This window comes from Pecten maximus, chromosome 5 (assembly GCF_902652985.1).
Source record: "Pecten maximus chromosome 5, xPecMax1.1, whole genome shotgun sequence".
Lineage (NCBI taxonomy): Eukaryota > Metazoa > Mollusca > Bivalvia > Pectinida > Pectinidae > Pecten > Pecten maximus.
Window position 1 is genome coordinate 3,444,118 of NC_047019.1, and position 14,818 is coordinate 3,458,935.

A 14,818-nucleotide genomic window follows, 5' to 3' on the forward strand; every position below is an offset into this window, starting at 1 on the left:
AACAGACATCTAGTATTTTGACAGACCTAAAGACAAGAGCTCTCTTCGCCCGTACACAAAACGGGACCGGACTACAAGGCAAACTTATATTTATACATGGGATTTTAGTACGATATGGCGCGCGTTCTGGTCGCCCTTTTGTTTGTGGTGCTTGGATCTAAGGCCCACGGGCCAGATCACACCCACTCTCATCATCACCATCATCATCATCCCCCAAACAGGTAAGGCGCTGCTTTTCTCTCCCTTTTATACCTATTAATACAATACTTTGATGTTTTTTCGCCTTGGACCATATGTGTGACTTTTCCGGATGTACTATATTTTTTTTCAGATTGATATTTGGCTAAGAATTCTCGCATATAATTTTTATTATAAATAATACATGCTGTTGTAATATTCGTAATATCCTTTTGCTAATATTTGATAGATGTAATATGTGGTACGCATGACTGAACACCTGACAAAGGCTGTAAAGTGTCTTAATTTACTCAACCAAGACGTCATGTGACATCATCAGCGTTCTCTCAGTCTGGTGACACAAAACACTTCCTTTGTATTCACGCGTAGATTGCTGTTTGTTGAAAAATAAAATAATTCATGGGAGGGAAAAAATAGTGAGAAAAATCATTATTAGAAATGTTGAATATAGTGACTATATATTGTCTGTAAAATTAAACACAGGGGCTTGGCTCTTTAAGTATTTTTATAAGCTTTGAGTATTCTTCTTTCTTTCTTTTTCTTTTCTCCTTTTTTTTTTTCTATATACATTTGATTCATCTTTTATTTTCAGTTTTTCATCCATACAATATACAAGGGCAACAAAACATCCACACACACACATAAATGGCCAGGATAACAACTTCACATCTCAATAAGACTTTATAATTCTGTAAGTTCTTCTAGACTTGCTCATGTCCCGTCTCTTCTACGCATATACAGCCATAAGGCACTAACTGATAGATTCCTTTAATTAATATTGTTTTGCAATTAAACGACATACATTTCCGGTTCTAGATCATATTTGGCATGATAAGAAAAGTAAATGTTTCTATGGCGGTCCAGGATTTCTCAGAAGGGACCCAATTCACAGAACTTTCATTGATTTGAACCCCCTATCCATTCAACGCGCACAATCTCGGATGGTCGGGTAACACAGTGGTTACACACTTGCCTTTCACCTAGGCGACCGGGGTTCGATTCTAAATTTGCCACAACGTCTGATAAATATGTATCGTCGCCTAATGCTTTATATCAGGGCGCAGAGGCAGCATGTATTGTATGTTTTCAACAATGTTCGGAAATATCAACTGGTACAGGGATTTGAAAATATTAAGCTTTTCATTACTGACCTCATTTCGTCCAATACACGAGGCTCCTAATGTGGGCCATTCAGAGTCATATATGTCATATATTTTCGTCTGGGCCTTGAATTTGGGACGCTGAAGAAAAATTATACAAAAGTGATCTACGGTCCCTTCATAAATCAGTGACATCGACGTTCATTTTTCCTTTCCTGACGTCACATCCCAGACCCTCCATAAACTGTCACGACAAACACTATACCATACTGAAAGAGTGATACAAAGGGGAGTAACTCTGGAAGTAAAAACTAAACGTGGTAGAAGCAGGGAGTATACGGCAACCTAGGCTGGATATTACTCAACATCGTTCTATAACATGGAACATGGATGGGGGGGGGGGGGGGGGGGGGGGGGGGGGGGGGCAAATCAGGTGTTCATAGACTCGGTCTTTGATATTTAAATGAATATATACCTACCTGTCAGGACGAGAAAAAGTGTTACAGTTAAATTGGTATACGTTATAAGGGAAACACGATCCTTATTTCTGACTAAGTCCCAAAAAACGTTTAAAATAATTCTAACATCCTTTGTCAGTTAATATAAAAGAAGGATGTCTTTTCTTAGATTTGATTGATTAAAATGAACTGAAACTTTATTACCTATCAAGTCGATAAGAGGCAACAACCACCTGTTTCCTCTTTATTTCGAAAGAACACGTGGTATGGTTGAAAACATTGATTGACGTTTATATATTATAACGACACGATGGGGCGCTCTCTATATTAGCACAAGTCGTGATCGAATGCTGTAGATGTAATTGCTAATTAGCATACGTATAAATCACAAAGCGGCGTCGTTATCAATTATTAGAAGCATGACTGGTTCCAGTAAATCTTTTCATATCCTAGTTACGACATCCCATTGTAAACACAACCCACACCTCAACCCCGCTCCATCACAAACTTCACATTACTCCGGCCCCACCCAATATATCTACATCCTTCGTGCATCAACTAATCATGTACTCCGGACATCTAGAACCCCAAATATCCATATCCTACGTGCCATATTCCTTTCCCAGATCCCCATATCCCCAGGGTACTAGTATATGCATGCCTGCTTGTACATAGAGAATACATGGTCAGTGTCTTAAAATATAAGGCTCGGGACAGAAGACAAAAGTGGCGAGCCTTGGCGAGACACTTGTCTTTCTGTCCAGAGCCAAAAATACAGCCTATATTTTAAGACACTGACAATGTATTCTATTTATCCTGCAACAGTTATGAAAAGAAATCATCAAAACAATCATTTTGAAGTGAAACGGTGTCAAAAATGACAGAAATATGTTCGCCTTTTAAACGTTGTTTCACTTTGAATTAGGTCAGTCGAATTGACGCACGTGCTAAGATTCCAAAATACAGCTGTTTTCCGTCACTGCCGTATGTATACAGCAAAAATATATATGGTGGGTGTATTCCGACAATGCAGTGGCATGATAAACACGTATATCTATATATCTACCCTTCTCTTACACCTCCTCCCCAAGTACAGTGTACCAATAATTAAATCAGTCTATTGTTCCAATGTACCACCGATATGTACCGCAACCAAGTTTCTTAGAAACTATCTCCTACCCATAAGAACTTGTCAATGATATCACTTACACATGAATAAAATATAAACTATCTCCTACCCATACAGAACTTGTCAATAATATCACTTACACATGAATAAAATATACCCCCCACCCCCACCCCCCACCCCCACCCCCATGCTGTGATCATCACATACAACGCCATTCTGGATAAAGCACAATTACGTCAATGAAATTGGCAATGGCGCAATTAAGAGCGAGTTTTGATTCCAGCACCATTCTATTTGTCCGTCGTACACCAGTCCGCGGATTTCTAAACCGTAAATCGCCTATATATATATCTCACACACAAGATAAGTCCAAATTAATCTACACTTCAACAAACTTCGTGAAAGTTTTCAGGAAAACTACATATATTCTTGACATTCTTTTGAAATAAAATATCTAAAATTGCATCTATCATAAGATTTTGACCTTTCTTTCCAGAGTTTCTAGAGTTTCCTCCGTCGCCTCCAATGTAAAATTAGCATATACCATAACTTACCCCCCCCCCCCCCCCCCCCCCCCCCACCACCACCACCACCACACATCCCCTACACCTCACCCACCCCCATAGGCCCTTTGGTATCACGTAGCCCTGCAGACGGACGACCCAGCTTTATGACGCAGTTTAACTTATGTCTGGCCCTTTTCATTCTAAATCAAAATTTGTATGGAACAAACCTTTTTTTTTTTTTATCTTATTAAGAAAAATATCTTTCCTGTAATTTTTTATGAATAGGCCCGGGTCCCTGTGATTATAAATCCATTAGACGGTTTATTGACGTCATTTTAACCACAGATTATTTAACGACCTTTGTGTGCAGATATGTAAAACAATTAAATTCGCTTTTTATCACCCATATCTACATGTATTTAGCAGAACGTCAAACCTTTCCGCAGGTGTTATGTACGGATATGGGTACTTAGTCATAATATGATCCGTTTTCACTGGTTTTAGCCACAAAATGACATAAAACGTTGTATTGTTATCATAATATTATCGTAATTTATGTACGTGATTGTTTTCTATAGATATAATGTATTGTCCTGGTCGGACCCCCGGGCTCATTATTGCCCTACGGTCGGGATTTATGATGGATATAAGTGACAGGACCATCACTGTGCCAGGTGAATCACGTCACCTTGACAACCATGTTTTATTTCCTGTGTTGGATCGAGTTATGGACCTTTGTGAAATCGGGCTGTGATTGTCACTATATTTCCTTTAAAGGTCGACAACCTTAAAGTATACGGACCCTCGTGTACTAAACCCATATTTATATATATATATAGATATAATATATAATCATAATATGTCTTTGTATGCGGTTCATTACTATTTATGGGGTCCCCATATGACCATTCAGGGGTGACTTCTCAATTATCTTTTGTTTGGGAAGCATTGGAAGGACCAAGGGCCTTCAACGGATGCGACTAAAATGGGGACCCATACAGAATCGGGCATGTTTTATTATATCTAGAATACACGTTCTTAACGGACAATAGAGAGAGAAAGCTTGATCTGTTGCCTCTACTACAAGACTTGACAATGACAATGGCGTTGATTTGATTCCCATAAACTTTTACTGTGTGGAGAATCATATACGGTACATGTACACAAATTCTGATCCAAAGGTACTTACATAGTCTGCCACTTAGAAGCTTGATGAATTGGACAAGCGAGTCTAATTCATCATCAACTATGACGTTTAATTTAAGATAAAACTTAATTATAAGTACTGGGGTTTTGTCATCATCTTATGCTCTGAAATATTATGTTTCAAGTTTCTATATATTAGTTCTTGTGGACTTTTCAAGTCTTTCAAAAACAAAATTAACCCCCCCCCCCCCCCCCCCTTTAATGAATGCGACATAAGAATACCTAAAGATTGAGATGTACAAGATGAGATTTTGTCTAGCCCCTATCACAGGTACTTGATAATTTGTTACACAGCTCTGTAACAATTTTTCAGACTACTGCGGCCCCTATAGGAAAATTACATGTACGTTGTTCTCTGTTAATAAACGAAATAGTTACGCGTTCATCATTCAATTATGAAATGATCAAGGGAATTTGAGTATGCTCCCGAAATTCCGCGTAATGCAAGGTTTTATACAAATTTTTGCGCCGATACCCACTTTGTCTTTTCGAAAGGAGAGGGGTGAAGTCAGGAAAAACAGTACGGATAAAAAAATGAATAATATCCTGTATTTAGTATTGTCCTTCCCTGGACGCATGACGATCACAATTTAAAGTGTTTGTAATTTGCAGTCTGTGGGCTGTTTGGAGAAAAGCGAAGGAGCGTGACAGTTTTTTTTCTCATTAGTTATTAACGAGTTTAATATCCACTGTTACGGCCTTTCGGTCTGTCCGTGCGTGACGGAAACAAGAGTATATTTTTTATAATAGCTGTATTGGTCGTTAATTCGCCAGTTTGTGGGCTGGTTCGGGAATTGATCAAGAAGCGTGACAAAGGCAGAGATATATATTTTTTATAATCGTTGTATTTGCCATTAATTGTGTATACCTTGTTTTAACATATGTTTATTGCCAAGGAAACATTCACGAAATAGCAGGCATATCACGACCACAAATTTGACCGTAATTGGTATTAAGATATGTACATATTAACTGCATATGCTTTATTTATAAACTGTTGTAAGTACATGTATATATGAGAGTATAAGTACACGATATTTTTGTGTGTATGTCTCCATTATGGGAGACACGGTATAGCACTTAGTGGTACAATTGTATGTCCAGTATTTTATCATATACGTACGTTAAGTGCGAAGCCTAATGACGGGCCTGACTGACAGACATTACTGGACATTGGTCAGTTGTCAACAAGGGTTTGATAAATGAGCCTTGTCCTCTTTTACCGGATATGAACGGCGTGACGTCAGAACCAATGACAAACACCTGTTGTTGCGACTGGACGTTGGTCACGCGATTAATAACATATTGGTGTTCATGTGAAGATGTCACAGAGCTCTAACTTTGAAAATGACATCTACATTATGTACTATCAAAGTTTAATTCAAAGGGTTTATTTCCGGAAATGTTTGGTGATTTCTTGAGTTAAGAAGTTGCATTATAAGGAGCCAGGCATTTTGTTTTTGGTTTTGTTTTTTGTTAAAAATGTGTTTCCGTTTAAGGCGACAGATATCAATTTTTTTTGAATGCCAAGGGGGGTGGGGGTGGCCAAGTGGTTATAAGGTGACCCGACACTTTAACACTAGGCCTCCACCTCTGGGTTTCGAGTTCGAAACCTACGTGGGGCAGCTGCCAGGTACTGACCGTAGGCCGGTGGTTTTTCTCCGGGTACTCCGGCTTTCCTCCACCTCCAAAACCTGGCACGTCCTTAAATGACCCTGGCTGTTAATAGGACGTTAAACAAAAACAAACCAAAGAATGCCAAGATACATTGTATAAATTATGGCCACGAAGACAATGCCGCACTTCAATCTTGATATCTGCACTTTGGGACGGGACAGACATCGACCGGACCATGACTCGAACCCATCACCTCCGATTCTAGACCGGAAATTGTACCATGCCATTTCTCCCTCCTTTTTTTATAAAACGTTTTAACCAAAGCGAGGCTAGTGATATGAAAGGTTCGCAGCACACATAACTTGAAACAAGGCTTGGTCAAAATTAACCACTATTGTAAATTGGGAGGGCAATGTTGTACAAGGGCTTGAACCCGGGACCTCCAAATTCTAGAAGGCTTTTCTCTCTCTTTGCCCCCCTCCCCTCCTGTGTTTTTGAACTGTTGAAGTTAACTTTGGTCTACCGGTCTATCAGTCTAACTTTGTGGTTGGTTTTACTCCACATTTAGATATGAGGGAAATTACGGATCCGTGTTTCCTATCCAAGAATGATATTAGTTATTTACACAAAACGGAAGCGGGTCGGTGACGTCATGATGATGTGTCGGGTTTGTGTTATTCGGGATGTGTTGCACTTTAAGATGACATTTAATTGAGCATATTTGATTTATGCCACGCCATTGTCATTTAATAAAAGTTCAACTTATGTAAATCAGAATTGGAAGGGGGTAGTGACAGAGACAGTGTCAACGGTTAGACTTAAATAAAGGAAAAACTAACAAAAACGGACGAATCATAGATCACGGGTCATGGTCTTAACATGACTTCAAAATATCTGGTAAGAAATTGATTAAATATTTGGGCGCGTTATTCATTTCAATTCAACACCAAATCAGTATTTGAAAACTTACAATGTAAAATTTCTGTTGTCATTTGAATTTTATCCTGTCTTAGAAAATGTGTTTTGAACTTATTATATTAATAGTTATTTCGGAGAAAGGTGAAGGTCAGAAGGACGCTTCACGTGACGGGTCGCATGAAATTGTTCCAATTGATTTCAAAGAATGTTTCTATGATAAGTGGAATTATTATGATATAACTAATTACTGCCAGAAAAAGGTGAGCTTGGAGATCAATGACATAAATGACTTTGGGGGATTTTATTTAAAATTTCAGTTTGATGTTTATTATTCTAAAGATTTACAAAACATGATTACTGGGAAACAAAATGAGTTTAAGACATATTAGCAATGCTGACGTTTAGCATAATGAGGTAATGATGAGCAGTGTTTTGACAATGATGTACGATGTCCCACGTGATAAGTGACAGGTCTCGTCAAACACAATGCGGTGAAATTAAAATTGTGCCTCAGGTCTGGATCATACGAAATTCCAACTCCCAGATCATATCCATAATCATATTAACATAAAGTCATAGATATGCAATGATATCGGAGTTCCTTGAATCAAATGAGTTATACTTAATTTTTTCTTAATATTATATATATATATGAGCCGAACTAACTTGCAAAATAAAACCGGAAATCCGCTTCCATGTCATACAAAGCTTGGTAAATAAGGATTTCCAACTCTCTGATCGTATCTCAATCATTTAAGGAATAATTCTGATTCTTTTTTATCGTTCACTGGTGTTAACTGCATTTTTCCGTTTTGCATTTTTTTTTTATAGATACTTTTAATGACGCACGTGAAGTTTACACACAAGTAAATGGTAAAAAACAAGAATAATTCCTGATATTTACATTTTAATCTGTGTTTTTATTTAATGTAATTTAAAAATATAAATCGGCATTCTATTTTAGGCGTTATACAAATAGACGTAACAGCCGCATAATTAATGGAATTGCTAAAAGGTTATTCAAATTTGGCGGGAAAGGATGTCAAATTCAGGAATAAACAAAACATAATTCCACGTACAGTAACACCGTTTTCTTTATTCGATTCCTGTAAGATATATAAATATATTATTTCTTCATCGTTATATTTAAGCTTATTCTTCCATATTCCATTTATATGTATTGAAAAAATTCAAAACAGAAACGAAAATAGTCATTGCGCATTCACACACTGAATGCGCATGTGTGCATCGGTCCGGCTTGTATTCCTACGCGTCAAATTTGATATTTGCACACTTTAAATATATTGAAATATAGTCATGCTATTGAGTGTTATCATTTGAATTGTTAAATGATCGATAGATCTGTCTCGTATGAATAAACAGCCAACCTATATGACCATGAATTATGATCGGTGTGCAGGTGACAACCATAGCTTGTATCATACAAAGCATCATTGTGTACACTAAAGCCTGATTTGGTATTACACATATTGTCCCAGAAAACATCAATCAACGTTTATTTGATCATATGTAATTATGAGTTTTACCTTTATAATTAAAACATTGTTTTTGTATTTATGATAATCTTATATTTGTTTTTATCGTATCATTTTACATTATATACCAAATTAAACACGAGTCGTTTTTCGTTATTTTCAGCCACAGTACTTCCAACACCAGAGATGATGAAAACAAAGTGCGTACTCCTGCACCGCTCTCATACGGGTACGTAATCACTTAAATCATTTTACAATAATGTTATAATCCACAAAATTACATCATTATGTCAAAATCAAATTAGGTTTTATTGTAATGTTTGTAAAGCATGCAATCGGATTGGTTTAGACTCAGTTTTTGGTTTCTTTGGTTTCTCGGTTTGTTAAATCAACCTCGGGATACGTGGAAAAGTAATCTTCCACAGGTTAATAAATCATTGTATCAACCTCGACGCGGGTCAATAACTGTACATCGTTGTGCATGCAAACATTTCCTATTTATTTAATATTGGCGTTTACGTTACGTTTCATTTTCCTGTTAAACATTCCATGTTTCAAAAAAGAAAATTAATAAGAATATTGAAAGATACAACATACATTCTAAAATCTCCAACATAAATATCGAAACATACATAGAATATGAAAGACAAAGTATACCATATAGATACTGTAAACATGTATATTTTAGCGGTAATTTTATTTTAGCACTTTATGACCTTGAAGCATTGTGCTAAGTTATGATTGTGCTAATAACATGATATATGTGCTATTCCTACAGAAAATATGACAATGCACTAATTCTTCATCGCGCTAATTTGATATCATTTGGAAATGCGCGAAAATTTGAGTGCGCCAAACTTGAGAATAACACCAGTATATAATTTAGCAACGTTTGACAAACCATGATAGCTAATTATATATATCTATCACACATTGCAATGTCAGAGAAATCAACAAATCATGATAGACAACTTACAGATAATAATCGTCAAGGGCTTTTTTTGTCATAAACATCTTTTCTCGTCAGTGATTTCGTTTTTATTCAGACGTGAGCCTCCCAAAACATCAACAACAAACACAAAATGATCAATCTATTTAGTTTATGAAAAACTGCCTTTTCTTGTGCCCGACGTTTGACTTTGTGGTTTTGGTCTGGGACAGATGACGTATAGTCAGGAAAGCAATGAGGCTTGAAACGAACTCCTTGGGTTCAAACAGGTTTATTGTGAATTATAATGCAATCATTTAGACATTCATTGTTTCACTGATTGATGGGGCGGTCAAGCTCGACCAGCTGAGTTCGTAAACCGGTTCATTTCCGACCAAGGACAAAGGCATCCTTGTATAAAATACCGGGGATATATTTGTCTTTAAGGTACCTTATATATCCAAAAGAGTTCTGTCGCTTACATCAGTGTGAACAGCTGTAAACATAGACACAGGTATCACGGGAAGTAAACATATGATAGACCGGTGTCCTTCGATGTAAAATTAATACGTTTTACACGTTCAACTCTCTGTAAAGAGATATGTCACGTGCTTCAAATGTAAGCAATGGCGTTGTATACGCGACTGTTTGGGCTCTGTCCCTGGTTGAAAGCTTGGCTATGATAATGTATCTTCATTCAAGTAAAATTGACAGAAAATATCACAGGAATTTGACACAAATTCCCTGTGGTCCATAGTAGTGTTTGTATACATATATGGACCGTTGGCTAGGAACGTGTGCAAAGCCCCTGTGCCGTGGACTGAAAACGAGGCATCACGTGACGACACGATTAATTATTCAGGTCATATAGGTCAATGATGTTTTATAAGGCAAGTTTATTAGAAAACGCTTCCCATTACAAGTACGCGCGGCTGAGTAATCACATTTAAAGCGACATTTTGTTGACTCTCTCGTTCAATATTTCTACACACAGCATGCATATATTCTAATTAAATTTAGAATGGAAACGTCAAGAAGGTGAAGATAACTATAATTCACTCTCATGTAAAACGTGTTATATATAAAAACTTAAAATATTTATTTTTTAATATGATTAAGTTTCCTTCCCTAGAGCCACTCCTGTTGTCCTTGAAGTTGAAACAAATTACCGTGTATAGCGGAAACAGCAATAGCACAGTTATGCAAGACATTTGAAATGTCATGAAAACATTTATCACGAGATTTTACGTCTACAAAAAGTGAATCTTCCTCTTTAATTAATTACTACAGGTTCCAGTTAAGGAGATGTATCTTAAAGATGGTCATTAAGAAGCTCTGGCTGAAATGAATTACAAATTACCAAGCGAAAACATAAGAAATACAATTATGTATTAAATAAAAGAAGAAAATGAAAATAAGACACGATTGTTAGAGGTGCGCATGCGCTTCAAGACAACGAATTGTATCGTTTACTACCGACATTATCAGCCCACAGTGCCCTTTAAAGAAAGCAATACTGTATAAATAGTTTGCATTGTGACCTTGACCCATGCAATAGAAATATTATGTATTGTGACAATGACCCCTACTTTTAGTTTGTATAATGACCTTGACCCCATAGGCCCTTACTATATATAGAAATAGTATTTGTTGCGACAATGACCCTTTCTACACACAGATTATTTGATGTGACCTTGACCTCCTCTATAGATAAAATATCGTGTGACCTTGACCCCTAACATGAACATGGCTTCACATTTTGCAGTACATGACGAAATAAGGGCCAAACTTACGATCCCTGAGTCTCTTTATAGTCTAATCAATTAACATAGTAATAACAACACAAACTTAATTTAAATAATACAAACAAATATGTCCTTGGTATTCAAAAATGCTCCCAAATATCCATACATTAGACCCATTTTTTTTTTTGGGGGGGGGGGGGGGGGGGGGGTACTTTTTACGACAATTGTAGGCTGAGTAAATTTTCAAATGCATATTTACATTCATGTACATGTTTAGTATTAATCAATTCTTGGACACTTATAAATATTTGCCCTTAAAATTATTCATATCTTACAATCTTAGTAACATTACTACCGATTATGCAACATATCTGCTATATATTAATTAAGTCTGGTTCAACGCATTGACTTTGTTTGCTTTGTTTAAGCATTCATTACAACACCGCGTGATTTGACACACGTTTAACATTAAGAATCGGGGCCGCGATGGCCGAGTGGTTAAGGTGTCCCGACACTTTATCACTAGCCCTCCACCTCTGGGTTGCGAGTTCGAAACCTACGTGGGACAGTTGCCTGGTACTGACCGTAGGTCGGTGGTACTCCGGCTTTCCTCTACCACTAAAACCAGGCACGTCTTTAAATGACCCTGGCTGTTAATAGGACGTTAAACAAAATAAACCAAACCAAACATTAAGACCTTGTTTAGCAGAAGATGGCCGCCAGGCCTGGAAACGCTAGAGGCCCTGCTGGTATAGGGCGTAAAAATTGTACCTGCTGCCCCCATTGCATGATCGTAAGTGGCGACTGAATTTGGGATCTTATCTTTTCTCTTCTTTCATACAAATTTTCTTCTTCCTAATGTCTCCCTTGACAATGCCTCACTTTTGGCCTTTAGTTGAGCGTTCGCCCCTGTGAGGAAGGCTTTGGGTTCTGTCCCCTGGCCGAGACATACCAGAGTCTTTAAAAATGGTAGTTGCTACTCCTGCTTAGCGCTCAGCATATTATAGGAGTGGGACGACTGGTTCACCCGTTGTCAGTATAATGTGACCGGGTGGGGTGTGCTGCGGCAGTATGCTTCAGTGAGGTAGCACTATACATCGGCAAAAGTTCCGGCCTACCATAAGGAGACTTCACACAAACATAGCAGCCTCCCAAAACACACATACGCACTCACCAAACGCATGCATGTCGCACGCACGAGAGGCCGTCCTTAAATGACATTAGCTGTTAATAGGACGTTAAACAAAATAAACCAAACCAAACCGAACCAAACCTGGAAACGCTAGCAAAAACGCAACAACCTTGTTGAGTTTAACTTTTAAAAATATATATACAACGTTCTTTTTAGGAACGTGGATGTGGCTTAGTGGTATAAGCTGCGGGCATTTCTGGCAAGGCGATTGGGTCCCGTAGATCGTGAGTTCGAAGCCCGGTCAGGGCACGAGTCATATAATTGTCTTCCTTCGTCATTTGTGTTACTATGTTATATATATATAATTATTATCACACTGTATCATATGCACTATGTGTTGTTGATCCGAAGGTAAAGATTTGAATTTCCTCTCATAGTTATATGTACGTATACGTCAATTATACAGCAATGCTGTGGCGTTTCCTCCTTATGTTGACATGCATTTACATTTGAGCTGCTTGTCAACTTTATAAACATAAATGAAATATTCTAGATGTCATTTCCGTTTTACCACACATGGGGATGCAACAGGTCGGATTGGATTGGACTGTTTAGCGTCCTATCAACACAAATTCCTCTAGTTCTCTGCTTTTCCGCCAGGGCTGTGCTTTGCTAACAAATCTCTTTAGTGGAGTGGAGGGGGTATCTGAGGAGGATACCGGTCTACCCAAAGTTGAAGTCATTGACTATTCAATTGGATAGGATTAACTTAAGGGCGAAAGGGTCATTTCACTGAAATATCACGTCATAAGCACAGTGGCATGACATCACTTCCGGTCTGTTATGTGGGACAGAACCTAAAGCCTTTAAACCTGAAAGTGGCAAGAGCTTACTATAAAGACCTGATATGATTCAGCATTAAGTAAGACGATGAACTGTGTATTAAAAGCTATACTCAATATCAGGCTAGGAACTCAAATTTAGTCGCCTCTTGCTATCATGATATGGCGACTGCAGGTACAACTCTAATGCCGATATGAAGGGAAAGATATGCCAGGTATGTAATAAAAAGTAGTTTAAGTTAAGGGTTTATCATTAGGGACGTAAAACAATCTGTGAAATGTATTTTTAATGTCTTTTAAGGCGCATAAATACGCCAAAGTGTTTACGTAGCACGTAGTTAACATGCATAAAGTGAAATTATGTATACTGTGATACGACACGTTCTTGACAATCTTCAGTCTCGGTATTATCATTCACCTACTTATATAGGCTGTTAAAACAACCACAAATTGATTCATATTTTGTTATGTATGATGAGCTTGCGCTTATGAATTATTATGACGTTCAAAAATTAATTATAATGAAGCGCTTGAAACAAACAGATGATTCTTAGGTAAAAACGAAAACATTAATTGGACATTTATGCATTAATGTAGCAAATTTCATAATCAAATGACAACGAGACGTAAACATCACAGAAACATTTATAAATTACACCAATTAAAGTTTTATTTGGAATTTAATGTTTAACATAAAGACAGTTGACACAAATATTAATGACGTCTGTCATGGAGAACAATAACTTTTAAAGTCCAGTTAAAGCTAGCTTCTGACGCTTAGTAGGGGGTCAAACCTGCCCCAGTGTTCAAACTATGTAACACCAGGTCGTAGGGTCGATAAGGATTGGCAGAATGATGGATACTTCAAAGATGGTTCGAACTGCAGTTAAAGTAGAGAGTTATTATTAAAGAATATGGATAAAAACAAACAAAAAAAAAAAAAAAAAAAAAACAACAAAAAAACCCCCAAAAAACAAAACAAAACAAAAACAGCTGTATAAATGGGTAACGGCATAATGGGAAGTAACCTTTCGAAAGTCCGGAGTTCCTGTAAATGAAGAGCCAGTAAAATGTACAGACAATGCTATATATTAAAGCAAAATGCATGATGTATTTAATTACTTGTTTAGATGGCAGGTCGAGTGATAAAGAACTTTAATTTAGTCTTACCAGACAATCTCTGAACTTTGTGTAATACCTGAGATGTATAAACATGTCTTAAAATTTACACAAGGTGGAATAACAACAGAAGTAGTATCCAAGTCGTTGTTGAGCAGACGTTTTAAATGTCATTGTATAAAATCCACTGTTTTCCTGAGATATGAGCTCATTAATATTCAGGAAGCAATCTTATTAACCTGGCAGCATGTCACGTGATGTATGGGGATCATTACCCTCATGAACTGAACTGACAGCATCATTACTCGGCACTAATCACAGGGCGTGCAATCTTGGTTTCCCTGTCTGTTTTCGACCCGGAAACGTTGCGTCCTCTGTTCTGTCAAATATGCATTCTTGACAAAATCAAAGAGGTCGGCATCTG

At 37.3% G+C, this 14,818-nt stretch overlaps 1 protein-coding gene across 2 annotated transcripts in view; it reads left to right on the plus strand.

Moving 5' to 3' along the window:
* LOC117326881 overlaps nucleotides 1-14,818 on the plus strand; it is a 24,583-nt gene continuing 9,765 nt past the window's right edge. The window contains exons 1-2 of one of the 2 annotated variants that reach the window (XM_033883677.1): nucleotides 1-221; nucleotides 8,792-8,857. In XM_033883677.1, coding sequence (XP_033739568.1) covers nucleotides 115-221; nucleotides 8,792-8,857 — 173 coding nt within the window. In that variant the 5' untranslated portion in view covers nucleotides 1-114. The remainder of the gene's footprint in view (nucleotides 222-8,791; nucleotides 8,858-14,818) is intronic. The other variant, XM_033883678.1, reaches the window with a different exon arrangement.